The sequence below is a fragment of the Octopus sinensis genome, linkage group LG8 (assembly GCF_006345805.1).
Source record: "Octopus sinensis linkage group LG8, ASM634580v1, whole genome shotgun sequence".
NCBI classification, from domain to species: Eukaryota; Metazoa; Mollusca; class Cephalopoda; order Octopoda; family Octopodidae; genus Octopus; species Octopus sinensis.
The window spans coordinates 7,509,440-7,529,330 of NC_043004.1; the positions used below are offsets into that span (position 1 = coordinate 7,509,440).

General features: G+C 37.3%; 1 protein-coding gene across 7 annotated transcripts in view; it reads left to right on the plus strand.

Annotated features, from left to right (window-relative positions):
* LOC115215195 (dystrophin-like) overlaps window positions 1-19,891 on the plus strand; it is a 162,862-nt gene that overhangs the window by 102,410 nt on the left and 40,561 nt on the right. For all 7 annotated transcript variants that reach the window (XR_005000297.1, XR_005000296.1, XM_036505244.1 and 4 more), the window contains 2 exons: window positions 6,983-7,044; window positions 19,244-19,318. Coding sequence is in view for 5 of the 7 variants with exons in the window: in XM_036505244.1 (XP_036361137.1) it covers window positions 6,983-7,044; window positions 19,244-19,318 (137 nt within the window). In the remaining 2 variants the exon portion in view is untranslated. The remainder of the gene's footprint in view (window positions 1-6,982; window positions 7,045-19,243; window positions 19,319-19,891) is intronic.

The window sequence follows — 19,891 nt, forward strand, 5'->3', positions numbered from 1 at the left end:
CAGTGCCGTGAAATTGGCAATAACAATTTTCTGTAATAGAAATGGGTCGAAGAAGATTTAGAAAAGAAAGAGTCGGGACTGAGTTGAGAAAACAGAGGGTTCCGTAGAAGACAACCTGGAAGGTGTTGCAAAGCTCATTGCATCAAAGAAAAACCTAAAACTCATTTTGATGATTTCTTGATTCAAGCAATGTGTCGTGAGAAAGGCAACTCTACATTCATACAATGAATATAAACACTATATAATCATCATCATCATTTAAATGTCTCCACTTCTCCTTGTATGGGTCAGATGGAATCTGTTGAGGCAGATTTTCTTTACAGCCAAATGCTCTTCCTGTTGCTAACCCTAACCTGTTTCCATGGAAACAGATAACACCACTTATATGATGATATCACTCATTTACAACTACCATGCAATAGCACAAGGAGACACACACATACAAGTGTATATGTATGTATACATACACATTTAGATATATACATAAATATATATATATACATATATATACATGTGTGTGGATTTACTTATATATATATATATATTCTCCCATTGTTAGACGACGTATAAAGGTCTGACAATTTCTTACTGAACAACCAGACAGATGATTTGTTTATAGTGATCAAATGTTTGTGTAGACTTAAGGTCACTTCCTCAATCAGATCGACATTACCTGTACAGGTGCAACGGGTGCCACGTGTCAGATGTGGAAATGATTGCAGAGCAACATGAAATGAAGTGCTTTGCTCAAAAACACAACACAGCATCCAATCTGGGAATTGAACCCATGATCTCGCAATCCTGAATGCAACACCTTAACCACTAAGCCATGCGCCTTCACTTATGTGTGTGTGTGTGTGTATGCATATACATACACACATTTGTTAAATGATGATATAGATAGAGAGTGTAGATATACATGTGTATACACACACACACATGATGGTCTTCTTTCAGTTTCTGTCTGCCAAATGCCTTCACAAGGCTCTGCTCCACCTGGAGTAGAAGTCACTATGCCCACGGTGCCTCGCAGTGGAACTGAACTTGGAACATGTTGAAGTGCTGACTTCTTAACCACACTGCAACAAGTGTGTTAGTTAATCGTTTGACCTTTTTCCCTTGATTAGGAAATGGCAGTCTTAGCGACTTTAAAGATGTAGGGCTAACAATATCACTGACTGACCGAAATACATTAATAGAGAAAGTGGAAGAGCCGCAACAGAGAAGTGAACTTGGTATCCCAGGCATTGTTTGTCGATAGGGTTCACTCCTTTGGTTTTGTGATTCAACAGACCCAGGAATATGAATGTGAAAGTCATCGCTATTGTTACTGTTCAAGCATGGGTGTGTGAATAAAAGGTTTCCACCACACACACACACACACACATACATGTACCTGTGTGGTAGGAGGTATCCAGATATTAAATTTAAAAGCATTTAAGTCTAGACAGAAATAATGAAACATTTGCACAACAATCAAACTCTCTTATTTTTACTTAATTAACTAATTATGCTTTTGAAATTTTATTTATTTTTCATTCAACTCATTGTAAAACTGGAAGAAATAGTTAGGAATGCTTACACACACACACGCGCACACACACACTCTCTCTCTCTCTCTCTCTCTCTCTCTCTCACACTCTCTCTCTCTCTCTCACCCCCCCCCCTCTAATTATACTTTGTACACTGATTCATAAGACTTTCTTTGTCAGGAATAATTTTTAAATCCCACCACTAAAAGTAAACAGCTGCTCTGTTTGTTTATCTTTTCTTTTGTTTCATTTTTAGTGAGGTGGATAAATGGAAATTATTTTCATTAAACTGTCATCATCATCATCATCATCATCATCATTTTGATATCCACTTTTCAATGCTTGCATGGGTCAGATTGTGTACATCTGTATTTAACATGGTTGTGTGCACTCAACTATAGAAAAGATCTTTACTACTGTGTCTTAGAAAAACAAAAATTCTCCTTACAATGTGTGCAAAAATCTACTGAGCTGGATTATGAATGACATCATTAGACTGCAAAGCAGGCATTTCTGCATGGTTGCACTTCATCAGTCACAGCCACAGAATCCATCATTCATAGCCCACTAAGAACTGCTGTTCTTATTTCTAAACATCAAAGCATAAAATTACTGGCAAATGCAAAGCTTTTGTCAAACTAGAATTAATTAATGATCTTCTAAACGAGTGATAGGTGCAGGCCTGGATGTGTGGTTAAGAAACTTGTTTTTGAACCATGAGTTTCAGGTTTCCAGTTCAGTATTGCTGTGCAGCACCTTGGGCAAGGGTCTTGCATTGACATGTGCCTTTTGAATAAATTTCATTAGAAACTGTGTGGAAGCCTGTCATGTGTGTATGCCTGTGTCTTTGGGTTTGTCCACTCCACCGCTTAACAACTGATGTTAGTTTGTTTACATTCCCGTAACTTAACAGTTTGGCAAAAGAATCCAATATAATAATGAAGAAAAATAAGTCCTGGTGTCTGTCTGTTCTAGTAAGCCCTTGAAGACAGTGTCCCGGCCACAGTCCAAGTGAAAGGCATGTCCAACCTATACCTGCAGGGGAAAGGTAGGCATAAAATGGTGATGGTGATATATATTACAGTATAAAAAAAATTCTGGTGCAGGCTTGGTTGTTTGGTTAGAAGCTTGCTTCCTAGCCACATGGTTCTGGGTTCAGTCCCACTGCATGACACCTTGGGAAAGTGTCTTCTACTATAGCCTTGAGCCAACCTAAGCTTTGAGTGGATTTGGTACACGGAAACTGAAAGAAGCTTATCTTGTGTGTGTCTGTGTTTGTCTCCCACCACTGCTTGACAACAAGTGTTTGGCAAAAGAGACCGACTGAATAAGTGCCCGGCTTTAAAAACGGGTATGTGCAGGGGTTGATTCATTTGGCTAAAATTTCTTCAAAGTGGTGCCCCAGCATGGCCACAGACTAATGACTGGAAGAGATAAAAGGTAAAAGATGAAAAGATAATTTCTAAGATACTCCAAACGTCTCAAATTCTTGTAGGGACATTCTGTTCTTTTGAGTTTATTAACTTCACATTATCATCATCATCGTTTAATGTCCGCTTTCCATGCTAGCATGGGTTGGATGATTTTGACTGAGGTCTGGCAAACCAGATGGCTGCACGAGGCTCCAATCTTGATCTGGCAGAGTTACAACAGCTGGATGCCCTTCGTAACGCCAACCACTCCGAGAGTGTAGTGGGTGCTTTTTTCGTGCCACCGGCATGGAGCCACTCAGGCGATACTGGCAATGACCTCGCTCGAATCTTTTTACACGCACCACCGGCACAGGTGCCAGTAAGGCGATGCTGATAAGGATCACGCTTGAATAGTGCCTTTTACATGCCACCGGCATGGAAACCAGTTAGCCACTCTGGCAACAATCACACTCGGATGGTGCTCTTAGCACCCTACTAGCACAGGGCACAAGTGCCAGTAAGATGATGCTGGTAACGATAACACTCGAATGGTGCCTTTTATGTGCCACTGGCATGGAAGCCAGTTAGCCACTCTGTCAATGATCATACTCATATGGTGCTCTTTGCACCCTGATAGCACGGAGGCCAGTCACCGAATTTCATTTTGATTTTGATTTCACTGAATTTAAATAAATCTAAAACTGTTGACCCCAGAATGAAGAAAGATAAAATCGCTTCTGACTTTATTAGTCTTCTAAATCAATGTAAAATACTTTTTTTGTTCAAGTGATTCATCAAAATAATAATAATAATAATAATAATGAGCATCTATGATAATGCCCATGGGTTTTAACCCTTCCGCATTCAGATTCCTCCACCAAATTTAATCCTTGTTCATTAAGGTTCTTTTGAATTAATCACGCATTATCTTGCAGCTTTTGATATTTTGGTGGTATGACTGTTTATGTTTCGAATGACATTGTAGGGTAGGTGTGAGAGGTCAGACCTCAACGTTTTGAACATGAATCAGAAAGAATATTTGAACCAGACACACGGCTGGTTTAAATGTGAAAGGGTTATAAAAAGTTCTCCTATAACTCTAATATATTATGCAACTGTTTTATTTATTATGATTTCAGCTGAGTTCTCTTGCCAAAGAATTAATCATGATTATTATAGAAGCAGTATCTTTGTGTGTGTAGGTGTGGGGGTGGGGTGGCAGGCGGATTTTCTCTTTTTTTTTTAAGATACAGACTAACCTATGATGGTTTAACTGATGGGTAATAATATCGATGTAATTCCTCTTTCAAATCCACTTTGGGTAGAGCTGGCCATGTGTCACATTTTGAAACAGGGTGTGTCAATATTCGTTAGACTTAATCCTCTTCCCCCCCTCTTTCTCTCCCCCTCTCATCTCTCTCTCTCTCTCTACACTTTTAAAAATCCTATTTCTTGATGTACTGTTGTTTATCTCAGAATTAATCTTTTATACTAATCAACCCGACTGCCACCACCACCACCCTGTTTCTGCTGCTGCTGCTGCTAGTAACTCTAGCCATTTTTGTCAATTTGAATTCTGGCAGCAGTTTATGTTATCTCAAATTAACAATAATCTCTTACAAAACCAAGTTCACTCTCTCTCTCTCACTCTTTCTCTCTCTCTCACTCTTTCTCTCTCTCTCACTCTCTCTCTCACTCTCTCAGTCTCTCTCTCTCTCTCTCATCACTTTTATACAAAAGATGGCAGTCTCTTCCATATGTTGTTGATAACAGAATTTGCTGTGCTCATCTACTAATGTCTTGTGATGTTTAGTTAGTGTTATGTTCTGGGTTCAAATGCCACAAGGGCCATCAGTATCCTGGGGCTATAAAATGTGTGCTAGTCAATATTGTAAAATAGTCTGTTGACTGTATTCCTCCCTAAAACTTGTAGTTCTTGTAGCAAAACCAGAAGCCATAAGGTTGTCATTACTTATTGTTGGTTTAAATCGGGGCTTGCTGAAGGGGATCTGAGGGACCCCTTAGGGATTGGTGAGGAATTACAGGGAGTCGATGATAGCCAACGGGTCGAATGTGGGTCGGCACCTAGATAAACAGCTTGGAATACTTAGTCAGCGCCATGCTCATCCCTTGCATTGATATTCTCAATTTCGGTAAAAGATATTCCAGCAATATGATGAGTTACTCACATTTTCTAACCGTGAAAACTATTTCATAAAAATTCAAAGTTTAATACTGTATACTCGTACTTTTAAATGTAAAAAGTGTGTCATCTTCAATAGAATTTCTTAATTTGTCGTACATGCATATTTTAGCTAAAATTTTAATTGCCAGCATCAGAACCTGGTACACATTTAAGATATGGTAAAATAGGGTGACGGTATTAAGATATTTTAAATGAAGAGGGTGGTCAATGCAGAAGAAGTGGCTAAAAGGGATCGATGGTGGAAAAAGTTTGGTGACCCTGGTTTAAATAAATAATGTTTGACATAAATAATGGAGAGTGTTTGGTTCCGAGTTAAAATCATATCGGTATCAACTTTGTTTTTGCTCTTCCGCAAGTCAATGGAAATGGTAATACACTAGGCTTTATTAGATCCATTACACCCTTTCTCCAACTTATGTAGGCTTGTGCTAAAAGGTCAGTCAAGAAATCTTGTTTCACTATAGTCATTTTCTCCTCTCTCTCTCTGTCTGTACACTCTTTGACTTGTTTCTGTCAGTGGATTATGGCTCTCCTGAGAGGACCACTTTTTGAAGAGTTTGGTCGATAGAATCAACCCCTGCGTGTACTCTTATATCTGGTACTTGTTCTTTTGATCTCCTTTTGCTGAACTGCTAGGTCTCAGGCTCAGAAACAAACCAACATCAGTTGTCAAGTGTTGAAGGACAAACACGAACACTTAAGATGCCTGCTTACACACACACACACGCGTGCACGTGCATGTGACAGGCTTCCACGCAGTTTCTACCTAGCAAATTCACTGACAAGGCATTGGTCTGCCTTGGGCTACAATAGAAAACATTTGTCCAAGGTGCCATGCAGTGGAACTGAACCCAGAACCATTTGATTGCAAAGTGAACTTCCTGTCTAGACTCCTGTGTTTGACATGTCATCATCATCATCTTGATAATCATTTCTACATCCACTTTCCCGTGCTGGCATGGCAAAGTGGATGGCCCCTCCTCAAAGCAGCATCTCACCACCTGTAGTGTTCTGTTAGCCATTTCTTCTTTGGTTTATCAAAATCAATCAAAAAATCAATGGAAATTGTAGTTGTGATACCAGTGCCGGTGGCACGTAAAAAGCACCAACCGATCATGGCCGTTGCCATCCCCGCCTGGCACCTGTGCCGGTGGCATTTAAAAACCACCCACTACACTCACAGAGTGGTTAGCGTTAGAAAGGGCATCCAGCTGTAGAAACATTGCCAGATCAGACTGGAGCCTGGTGCAGCCTCCTGGCTTACCAGACCCCGGTCGAACCGTCCAACTCATGCTAGCACGGAAAGCAGACGTTAAATGATGAAACGAAAAAACAAAAAAACAGTTTCCTTCCCACTCGGATCTCCTGACACTTCTTCACCTGACATCATTCACACACATTACACATCTGTTGCACTTTATAATTCAGTCATCTCACCTGTACATTACATCTAATTACTTTTACACCTGGTTTTTCTCTCAGTTTCTCTTAACCACTTTGCTCATACACATAAACGTTACACACCTGGCAGGACATGTTCTCTTAATTTTTTTGCCAATTTTTTCACTTCCTCTGCATCCAATGCCTATGTGTCCACTACTACAGTCAGCAGTTTTCCACAGTGGACACTAAGTGACCAAAGTCATTGATATATCTGAAATATAAGGGGTTCACAGGTGAACCTCAAGTCCTTTTTGTTTCACTTTTGTGTAATGTAAACCAATTAAAAGAGAACAAAAAGTTTTCTAATTCTTTTATCAGACATTTTGACATTGTATGATTCCAAAGTAAATAACTTTTTTATTTTCATGTTTTTACATTTTAACTTCCAGTTGTATGACAGAGCGTACATCCTGGGACCATCCACTTTATTCCAAAATCATGGAAGAATTAAGTAAGTAGATTTTTTTTTATTACTAAGACTATTTTATATGTTTTATTTACCTATTTCTTCAATTTTCTATTTTTCTTGAATTCAAACTGAATAGAAAATGGCTAGCTATCAATAACTGTATCCTGGACAACTAGCCTAGGGATTGGTCATTTACGCTCTGTCCCTGGTGTTACATTATCTCCTTGGCTAAGTTTATCTAATCTACTTTAGCTGTTGGATCCACAGTAATGTCACCTGGGTTCTTTTGAGAATCAGAACTGAGCTCCAGGTTCCTGGGATAATGTAGTCGAGAGATAAATCTCACCTCCTAAATGTTAAGATTCTAGTTTGTCTGGCATCCTATCAAGATATCAATTCCCAACAACCATTATTTAGTCAAGGACAATGTAGGAGAATGTGACCTACCCAGAAACATGACAAAATATTTGCTGTAGACTTGAACCTCTGACTAGTTTATATGTAGTCCAGTACCTTATCTCTTGGCCTATTTCACCTGAGAGGGAAAGGGGTCATGTCCTGATTCATAATCACTAATTCATTGACCTCTGTTTACCTCTTGACACATAGAAGTTGGCTTGGCTATTTAATATGAAGGATGAACAGGCCGTGGCATGAAACAATAATGAGTGAAGTATTGGTAACTCATCGCCTGGCAATCACATCTGAGCCATTATCTTTTTAACATCCATTTTCCCATGCTTGAATGGGCCAAGCGAGATTTTGTTGAGGCAGATTTTTGATGGCTGGATGTCCTTCCTGTTGCCAACCCTCTCCAAGTAAGGTCCTTTGGCCAGACATGTTTTCATAGAATTTTGCAAACAAAGGACACCACTTGTATGACAGTGGCACTTGTTTACAACTATCACCTGATATCAAGACAAGGAGACATATACGTATACAACAAGCTTCTTTCAGTTTCCATCTCCCGAATCCACTCTCAAAGTTTTGTTCATTCCGGATCTATAGGAGAAGACACTTGCCTAAGGTTCCACTTAGAGGGACTGAACTTGAAACCAGACAAGCCTCTCAACCATACAGCATCACCATCAATTATCTCAACAGATTAAAGAAAAGGTGTTCTTGACAGATCAACCAATTCTTTTGAAAAAATTTGATTTACCAATGTTTACTTTCATTAAAATTTCTTTTTTCTTTTTCTCTCCTTTTTAATTGCATTTAGAACTTTGATGGTTTTTCTCATAATTTGTTGTTGTTTCTAGCATTTAACTTTGTGTTCATATATGAAATTTTCAATTTAACTCATGGACCCTCAGTACTACCTTTGTGGCTCACCAGGGGTCCACAGACCCCAGGCTGAGAACCACTGATTTAGAGGATTATTACCATTATTTTGTCACTGGAATTTTGGTCTTTAAATCTACTTTGGCCATGTTTCTAGCAATAATATGTTACTTTTGTACCTTTCTTTTAATTGGAGTTCAGATTTCAAAAAACATTTGCAAAAATAAAGATATTTTGCAAATGAGAATGTCAATTGTTTCAGACTAGCAGGTTTTTATGATTGTTAAAAAAAATATATATCTTAAAATATTTAGATTTGATTATATACAAAAAATATGAAAACCTAGAACATCACCATTACTGAAATTTAGTTTTTAAAAAAATGCATTTTGGAAAAGATTTTTTTCCCTTTTTTATAAACCATTGAACTATTGTACAGCCCCTTGTGTAAATAGTCTTATCTTTATCGACACAAAACGTTTCCATTTACTTTGACTGAGTTAAATGAAATAACAGATGTTTTTGGTGCAGGGCTTCCTTTTTTGTTAACTGATGGCGTTAAACTCTTAACAGCTTTTCTAAAATGAAGATCTCTTCCCAGCAACCATTCCACACCATTCTGTATATGTATGTACATTATGTTAGTGTCTTTATATTGTTATATATAGTTATATATATATAATTAATTTGTTTATATTGTTATATATATATATATATATATATATATATATATATATATATATATAGAATATATAGATTATTTATTTTTACTTTAATTTCCTTAATATGTTTGTCTCTTTTTCTTCTGAATACCAACTTCTTCCACTTCCTCGTTTCCAAGAGGTTCATGATGGATCACGTTACCAACAGATGGTTTTCAACTCCCTGAGGTTTTTATTATGTAGAATTTTGATATCAAGAAAACCATCATTCGAATTTAATAGACTGTGGGAAGATCTTCTCTCAGAATTTCTATAACAAAAACTTCTTGCAGAGTTAAATTATATTAACTTTAATTTAATAAATGTTATAAAAATAATTTATACCTAAGACTCTGTAATTTTAGAGCGGAACAAAAGTTACTATGGTTACTCAAGATACATTATTTACACTATTTACATTTGACGGATATTTGTCCTCATCTTGTTTGTTGTTAACACAACGTTTTGGCTGATATACCCTCCAGCCTTCATCAGGTGTCTTGGGGAAATTTCAAACCTGGGTTCTCATTCCTAAGGTATTTTTCGATATTATTATTATTATTATTATTATTATTATCATTCAGGTCAGTGCCTCAAATCGAACTCGGAATAATAATAATAGTAATAGTAATAATAATAAGAAATATGACGGGATAGCTTGGGAAGTTAAGCAGTTGTGGTCGATGAAAAAGGTAGCAGTAGTCGGAAGCCTGGGAATGGTGAGTAAAAATCTCAAGAAGTACGTGGAACAGATAGGGGCTGCAATAAGGGTGGAGCACTTGCAGAAAACAGCACTGCTTGGAACCACCCGAATACTCCGGATGGTGCTCTGAATCTTCAGTATTATAAGCTGTGCAAAGGCAATGACAATAATAATAATAATAATAATAATAATAATAATATCAAAAAATACCTTGGGAATGAGAACCCAGGTTCAAAATTTCTCCAAGATACCTGATGAAGACTGGAGGGTATATCAGCTGAAACGTTGTGTTAACAGCAAAGAAGATGAGGACAAATATCTGTCAAATGTAAATAGTGTACATAATTCCTCATCTCTTAAATATAGAACTGTATGTTACTCAAGATGATGTGTTTATTTTTTGAAGAGGATTTTTGCAGAAATATAAATAAAAAGAATAAGGAATTTCAGTTTCTATGGCATTACATTTACCGGAATGAAATTTACCAAAATAATTATATGGTTAAGTGAGAGACAGATAGACTAACAGAGAGAGAACAACATCAAGTGAACTGACCTCATCATATTTCTGAATTTGTAGAGAAAAAACAGAGGAGTGAATAAATGATCAGACTACCTGTTTCTGACTTATCTATTCGTTTATTTTACCTGCATTTAGTTGTTTTCCTAGGCCTGGTCACATTACATTACTCATTTCACCTAACAGTCAGGGATGGATCCCAAGATTTCTAGGAAAATGTCAACAGAGCTGATCTGCAACCATTTTTACACAAATTTGATTCCATAAAACCAAAGAATTAAATCTATCAAATTATTCTATTAAAGTATTCTTGTTTTATAATTTACTAGCAGTATCGCCCAGTGTTGCTTGGGCTTGTTTTCTTTTCGACCCTTTAGAATTGGAATTTTTGAAAAGTAAAAATTTTGCATTATGTAGCTTGTTATTCTCTTTAAGTGAATATCTGGTTGAAATACACCGAAAAATGGTGACACAGCAGTCAAAATATTGTGAAAAATAGGGATTTTCATAGAAAAAAAAAACACCTTTTTGATGTAAATAATTTTTGGTGTTAACATGGTCCGATTTGAATTTTATCTTCTACGGAATGAAGAGCAAGCCTTCTTCTATCATACTCTCAATTTTGGTCAACTTGCGCCACAGGGTCTCGGAGGAGATAGTGTTAGTTGAAGGCTACCAAACCTGCCATACACAGACAACTTCAGCTTTATATATAGAGAGATATAGAGATTTATGACTCAGATGGACAAAATGCAGGGTTAACCTCTGCTGGATTTGAACTCAGAAAGGTTATGATAGCTTGTTCTAGTTGTGTTCAACAAGGACGTTGGTGTCTGGCTTCCCTGTACTTGATTTTTAACTTTCTGCGACTGCAGCTTCTTTCTGCGACTGCAGCTTCCCACACATTTGGCTTGATACCAACAGCATTCAGTTCCTATAACAGAGTTCCTTTTGTGTGGCACTAAACACTAGCTCACTCTTTGGTAAGCATCCTAAATGTCCATGAGTCACACATTCTCCATCCAATACAGATGACCGGGAGTACACAAACGGAGAGCCAAAAAAACTGAATAATACCTGTTTCTTTACTACCCACAAGGGGCTAAACACAGAGAGGATAAACAAGGACAGACAAACGGATTAAGTCAATTACATCGACCCCAGTGCATAACTGGTACTTAATTTATCGGCCCCGAAAGGATGAAAGACAAAGTCGACCTTGGCAGAATTTGAACTCAGAACGTAGCGGCAGACGAAATACTACTAAGCATTTCGCCCGGCGTTCTGCCAGCTCACCAAGTAATCACTCAGGTGTCTTTATTATATCTTGCCCTTGAGCTATCCTGTGGCTGAAGCACAAGACCCTCCTTATCTTGCCCAGGGACTCAACACAATGTCACCATTGATGATAAAAGCTATGGAACTGGCTGAACATTCTTTACAAGTGTGTGTGTGTGTGTGTGTGTGTGTGTGTGTGTTTGTTGATGTTTGTGCTGAAAGGCAGATACTCCTAACACATTTTATTTCTTATCAGCACATCATATTTCAGACAGGTTTATTTATGTCAATTCATATCACTTACCCCATTCAGCATGTGGTTCTTATTTATAACTTTCATATCAGTGTTTATCAACTCTTTTTTTTTTTCTTTTTGTTTTGTTCTTGTATAGACTTAGAAGAAAATCTTTGTTGTGCAGCAGTGTTGTTTTGTGTTGGTTGTTCTCTTAGAATTTAGAAAATTTGCCTGGCCTTTGCAAGTAGCCTTTGTGCCACTGATCTCTTGGCAAGCATCTAGGTTAGGTAAATTGTTGACAATTATATTGTCATGAAGACTGCCATTCCTGAAAAGAAAGATTTTGTTGGCCTTTCTAATTTCAAGATAACACTTGAAATGATTACTTAAAACAAACAAACAAACAAACAAAAATCACCTCATTCATGTACATCATCATCATCATCATTTATATACATTGTTCTTTTTTTTTTTTTCCTACTGTCACATGGGTTGGATAGGTGTACTGGATAAAAATACTTTTGAGACCTCATTGAAGCTGTAGATCTAACTGCTAGGGGAGGAGAGAATAAGAGGATGGGGAGGAGGAAGAGGATGGAAAGAACAGGTTTATCTACAGCATTAAGGAAGGAGGGAGTAAGGAGCAAATGCAGATAATGGTTATATTGGTACACCAGCAAGATGAAGGTACTAGTTTGTACATAAGTTGTTTGACCTATTGCTTTAGCAATTAAATAATATTCTTTTCTACTCTAGGCACAAAGCCCGAAATTTTGGGGGAAGGGGCCAGTCAATTAGATCGACCCCAGTATGCAACTGGTACTTAATTTATTGACCCAGAAAGGATGAAAGGCAAAGTCGACCTCAGCAGAATTTGAACTCAGAACTTAAAGACAGATGAAATACTGCTAAGCATATCACCTAGCGAGGTTCAAAATTTCCCCAAGACACCTGATGAAGGCTGGAGGGTATATCAGCCGAAACATTGTGTTAACAACAAACAAGATGAGGACAAATATCCATCAGATGTAAATAATGTAGAAACTTATAAAGTTAAATATTTGTGAATATTACCAGATTTAAAATGTACAAAAATCGTGGATTAAAATACCTTTGCTACTTAATTTTGGTAATTCTATTCAGAGTTCATATTTCATCAGATTTAAATTTATTGTTAGTGTTTGACTTGGTGATTAATAAAATAATATATACCATGATATGCTGGAATAATTCAATCAACCTATTGCCGTCCTTTGGACTCGTGAAATAACATTAATAATCAAGTTTATCTAATTGGTTTTGAGAATTATAATTAGTTTTGAGGATTGCTCATTTAAGGCAGCTCCATGTTGTTTCACAAAGTTTATAGGTCTCAAAGGAAACCATTAGATTTATTTTTGTAATCTAATTTAATTTTATTTCTTGCTAAAATAATTTTTATTAATAAATTACATGAAATTTATGAAAATTACAATAGATTTTCACATATAAAGCTTCAACAATTATAAGTCAAATGTATCATAAGTAAAGCAGAATCTGATGTTGTATCAATGTTTAAATGAAGCATTACCTATGGATACCTTGGAATCCATTATATTAGTGTATATAGGCACAGGAGTGGCTGTGTGGTAAGTAGCTTGCTTACCAACCACATGGTCCTGGGTTCAGTCTCACTGTGTGGCACCTTGGGTAAGTGTCTTCTACTATAGCCTCGGGCTGACCAAAGCCTTGTGAGCGGATTTGGTAGATGGAAACTGAAAGAAGCCCATCGTATATGTGTGTGTGTATGTTTGGATGTCTGTGTTTGTCCCCCCAACATCGCTTGACAACTGATGCTGGTGTGTTTACGTCCCCGTAACTTAGTGGTTCAGCAAAAGAGACTGATACAATAAGTACTAGGTTTACAAAGAATAAGTCTTGGGGTCAATTTGCTCAACTAAAGGCGGTGCTCCAGCATGGCTAGTCAGATGACTGGAACAAGTAAAAGAGTATAGGTGCAGGTGTGGCTGTGTGGTAACAAGTTTGCTTCCCAACCACATGGTTCTGGGTTCAGACCCACTGCTTGACATCTTGGGAAAGTGTCTTCTACTATAGCCTCAGGCTGACCAAAGCCTTGAGCGGATTTGGAAACTGGAAACTGAAAGAAGCCTGTCGTGTGTGTGTATGTCCATCACCACTACTTGGCAACCAGCATTGGTGTGTTTATGTCCCTGTAACTTAGAGGTTCATCAAAAGAGATCAATAAATGCCAGGCTTTAAAAGAGATTGGTACTGGGGTCGATTCATTTAACTAAAACTCTTCAAGGTAGTGCTCCAGCATGGCCACAGTCCTGTGACTGAATCAAGTACAAGATAAAAGATAATGTTTAAATGTTCATTTCCTGTGAACACTCAATATACATTCCATACAATAAGAATTGTCTGTCTAACACAAGATGCTGGGATTAGATTCTGCCAAGCATCCATCTATTCAGTCTGACACTATGTCACTTTAACCAATTCCATTGTCTTGGACCAATTATGATATAATACAGTTCGATATTTAAGAGATGAGGAATTATGTACATTATTTACATTTGATGGATATTTGTCCTCATCTTGTTTGTTGTTAACACAACATTTCAGTTGATGTACCCTCCAGCCTTCATCAGGTGTCTTAGGGAAATTTTCATTGCCTGGAATCGAACTCGGAATCTTGGGGTTAGTAGCCTGCACTCTTAACCACTATGCCATATGCCCGTGGGCAATTATGGAGTGAATTTTAGGGCTTATAAATATAATTTTAAGGAAAGATAGAAAAATATTAGATTTATAAGCCCTAAAATTCACTCCATAATTGCCCACAGGTATATGGCATAGTGGTTAAGAGCATGGGCTACTAACCCCAAGATTCCGACTTCGATTCCAGACAATGACCAGAATTATAATAATAATAATAACATCCAAAAATACCTTAGGAATGAGAACCCAAGTTCGAAATTTTCCGAAGACACCTGATAAAGGCTGGAGGGTATATCAACCAAAATGTATTAACAACAAACAAGATGAGGACAAATATCTGTCAAATGTAAATAATGTATAATTCTGATATATTGTGAGAATGTTTAAAGTGGTGGTCACTTTAAGTTTCAATTTCATATTCCAGTTTGGTGTTTTTCTAAACTTTAGGGTTTTCCCTGAGAATCATTAACTGGAAGAATTGTTCCTCGGATTTCTGTACTGTAAGAACTTGTCAACGAAGTAAACAAACTAAAAAGAATATTGCAAATTGTCAGTTCTATAATGGTGATTGTTCAGCAAACGAAGTCTGCAAAATCGTTTGGATTCCTGGTTGAGTCATTTTCACTTTAATCTTTTCATTGTACCTGATTTCTGGTCACAGTTCAATAGCTTGTAGATGAATTAGGGTGTCGTTAGTGGTGACACTGGGAGCCTTTGTCCTTAAAGGCTCTCAGTCTTCATAAGAGCAGTACCTATTCTTCTTCTTCTTCATCATCATCATTATAATAATAGTAATAATAATAATAATAATAATAATAATAATACATGTACTTTGGGCTATCATTGCTGTCTTTCCTGAATCATTTGCTACTTTCTGTCTTTGCAATTTACTCTCTTTTTCAATGAGTTGTATTACACCTGAATACTGTGTACAGTAAGCTCCTCGTCATCATCATTACCGTCATCGTCATCACCTCCATTTCCCATTGCTAGCATAGGTATTGTGTAGAGAGTCTCCAGTAAAGCATGTCACTACTGCTCTTGATTCTGCACCTTCTCAAACAGGTGTCCCTGTATAACCGTCAAAGAATTAGAAATAAAAGGAAAGATATTTGGGTGTGGTCAGGTGATGCGTGGCACTCAGTCGGTTACGACGGCGTGGGTTCCAGTTGATCCCATCGACGGAAAAGCCTGCTTGTGACATTAATGTGCAAGTGGTTGAGCACTCCACAGACATATGTGCCCTTAATGTAGTTCTCGGGGAGTGTGACAAGGCTGGCCCTTTGAAATACAGGTACAACAGAAACAGGAAGGAAGAGAGAGAGAGAGAAAGAAAGTTGTGGTGAAAGAGTACAGCGGGGTTGACCACCATCTCCTCCCAGAACCTCGTAGAGCTTTGGGTATTTTTGCTCAATAAACACTCACAATGCCCAGTAAGGGAATCGAAACTGCGATCCTACAACCATGAGTCCGCTACCCTAACCACTGGGCCATTGCGCCTCCCTGCGTTTGGCCGATAATTCAGATGTATCTTTGTTAACGTAGTCCCCTTACTAAATCCTTATTCAGTTGTACACCCTGTAAATCGGATCTGTGATAATAATCTTAAAAGTTGCTCTCAGACTTTGACTGTCGAGATCAAATATATTTATTTAGTCTCCGTCACTTCCCACCACGACCACCACCACTCTTCCATGGAAAACTCTCACAATTTATTGTTTTAAAAGATTTTTTTAAAAAAGTCCTTATAATAATTTGCTGTTATCTTTTTGTGTCTCAGAGAATGTTAATGGAAAACCCCCTTCAGCAGCCCAGCCCCCCCCCTCTCTGTACAAGTTCCCTTCCAGCAATTAGTCACCCCTCCTCCCCCTCCTTAGTTTGTCTTTGTTACTGTTGTTGTTGTGGTTGCTGCTGTCGTTTCTTATTGATGTTCATCGGTTGCTTTGTTATCTTAGCAATGCCGGAGGAAAGTGTAAACCTTTCTTGAACAGATCCCTTTAAACTAACCTCCTTCTGATGTTACATTTGAGATATTTATTTCTATAAGGGGAGGAACGAGAACAAACGGACTGGACTGGGACTGGGCAGTCGTTTCTCTCTCTCTTTCTCTCTCTCTCTCTCTCTCTCTCTATATATATATATATATATATTTTTTTTTTTTTTTCACTGAATTGAACAGAAAGAATGTCAAGCTAGGTAGATAAATAAATAAATATGAACATTCCAGATAATCTTTTTGCTGTTTCAAAGAATGGACAATAAATGGACAAATTATTTGAAAAGAACTCTACCACATCAAAGCAAACTGGCAAGTTTCCCTCCTCCTCCTCCTGTGTGTACATGTACACACACACACACACACACACACACACACACACACACAGAGTCTCACTTTCTGCCTCCACTCTCCTTTCACCCTCTCAGTTGTCTCTGGCCTGCTTTTTTTTTTTATCTTTTCCTTTCCTCTTATCTTAATCTAGTAAGAAATCCTATAATCTAATTAGACATATTTTAATCAACATAATTACTGATTTGCTTTATTGACTACTGGATACTTGTATCTGTAATGACTAAATATGCTTCTTATTATCACAAAGCCCTTTACTCTTCCGCTCTGTGTCTCAGTCATACAAACATTAACGCACACACATCCCTTTCCGTTTCTCTACAACAATAACAATTACCTTTGGCCCTTGGAAGGGCACACAGCTGTAGGAAACCCTGCCAAGGCAGGCATTAATTGGTGTGAAGGTCTTTCTGCTAAGGGAATGGTATTGCACACACGGTAGGGTGAGCTAGCAGAATCGTTAGAATGCCGGGCGAAATGCTTAACGGTATTTCATCTGCCGTTACGTTCTGAGTTCAAATTCCGCCGAGGTCGACTTTGCCTTTCATCCTTTTGGGGTCAATAAATTAAGTACCAGTTACGCACTAGGGTTGATATAATCGACTTAATCCGTTTGTCTGTTCTTGTTTGTCCTCTCTGTGTTTAGCCCCTTGTGGGTAGTAAAGAAATAGGTAGGGTTAGGCTAATTGTTTTTCATGAGTATTTTAACTTTATTCAGTCCTACTAAGGCATCCTTTATTGAGCATCGTCATCGTCATCATTTTAATATTTGCTGATGTGGAATGGACATGATGTATCAATGGAACCTCACTCCTTTTGGTAGAAATGGCAGACAAATCTCCTTTGAATTACACCTCACCCCACTTAAAAGTTGAAGGACACATTGGATAATAGTGTTCTGTATCTAACCTGGGTATTTAATTGTTAAAATTCTCAATCAAGGTTGACCTGAAACTAAATGGCAACTGTTTCTTTTGACCCTGTGTCACAGCACTTTTCCACCCAGCACTTATCATCCGGTCACATTACAGGATTAAGCTAATAGATCAGCTCCTGATTATGTGCACCAGTTAATATCTATAAAACGCATACGCTGTGGTAGGTCCATAACTTTTAAGATTCATATGCAAAAGAAACTGAAATGAAACACAACATTGAAAAGAAAAAAATTAATTCATTATAAAATGCTGTTGTTGTTATTGTGCAAAGTTGTTTTTTTTTACCCCATGGTGCCTATTCACAACTAAATGAACAATGGCTACAGTATTGCCTGGTCCCCTGCCAATTTGGCCTCTCGTCCATATTCCTATTCTTTCTGCTACATTTATAACCAAACATTCATCTCCAAGACTACAGCTTATCTTTGACCAGGTTTTGCTTTTCTCCATTTTTTGATAAATTTGTTGTTCTTTTGTCTTGAGATTACTTGATTGTCTGGTCTCAGATTCTGGTTTGGCTCTTATCTTTATATCATTGTGTCTTTAATTCATATTTACATTCTCACAGAAGGTGCAGGCTTTTGCCAATTTGGATATTTACCAGGATTCTTTGAACAAAGACTTTTTTTTTTTTAGAGTTAAAAAAAAAAACATGCTTGATGCCAACAAGCCACATAACTTTAAAGTAAGAACAAATGTATTTTGCTATGGATTGAGGAAACGGTACAGAATCGAGTTCTTTTACACTGTTTGGTGTCTGTGGCTTTCTACTTGGAATCTAAGCACACCTTTAAGATCTGAAGGTAGTTTCAGTTGATTGAGTCCTGGACAGCTTGGATCTATTCAGTTTCGCTCACAGATTAAAAAAAATTTTTTTTTTAACTAAACAATTTGAAACTTCGTACACTGGTGTAATTTCTCATACTCAACACGATTTACTTTCGGTTCATGTTTTAGAAGTTATTTCATGTTAAAGTTGTCATATTTGGGTAATTTTAACCAATCAACAATATGTGTTCAGTTGAAGAAAGTTACTACTGTTTGTGATAGTAATCGAAGGGGAATGATTTCTGGGTCATCTCTACTGTTCTATTCATATGCCAAATGAAGAGTGAAGGGAAAGTGTTGCTTCTTGGTCATAGCTGACACAAAAGAGAAGCTTTCGGCCGCAAGAAAGACGATGCCACCTTTATCCTTTCTTCCTTTCTAGTCAGCACCATGCATTCCTTACTCTTTCCCTCTCTGCTCTCAGTTAATCCATTTCTTTTATTGCAAGATTCTCAATTTTAATATTTCTTCCCTATTTCTTTGAAATTCAGGTTTTATTATTTGTAGTTCCTTCCAGAAATTTCAGCTTTTTAAGTGTGTGTGTGTGTTATACCTTTTAAAATATTGTTTTATGATATTGATTGAAAGAGAGTCTAATGAGCAGTCTGCCAGTGAATCAACTGGTTTCACAAGAACTCTTCTTCCATTTTTCATTTCATTTTCAACTTCTTTTTACTTATTTTCAGGTGAGTTTAATAATATTCGATTTGCTGCCTACCGAACTGCAATGAAGTTACGATACCTGCAGCAGAAACTGAATTGTAAGTAACACATCATATATGTATACACACACACACACTCACAGAGAATTATCCAGTAAAACGGTGTATTATATTCATACTAGCAGTATCGCCTGGCGTTGCTCGGGCTTGTTTCGACCCTTTAGAATTGGAATTTTTAAAAAGTAAAAATTTTGCATTATGTAGCTTGTTATTCTCTTTAAGTGAACATTTTTCAGGTTGAAATACACCGAAAAATGGCAACACAGCAGTAAAAAAATCGTAAAAAATAGGGATTTTCATATAAAAAAAAAAGCACCTTTTTTATGTAAATAATTTTTGGTGTTAACATGGTCTGATTTGAATTTTATCTTCTACGGAATGAAGAGCAAGCCTTCTTCTATCATACTCTCAATTTTGGTCAACTTGTGACTCAGGGTCTCGGAGGAGATAGTGTTAGTTGAAGGCTACCAAACCTGCCATACACAGACAACTTCAGCTTTATATGATATAGAGATTTACACACAGCTCTAGTTATGTATATTCTCTCTTCTTCACTCTTTCCTCCTTTTCTTTTCTTTTCCTTTTTTTTATTTCCTTTTATAAATTCTGCTT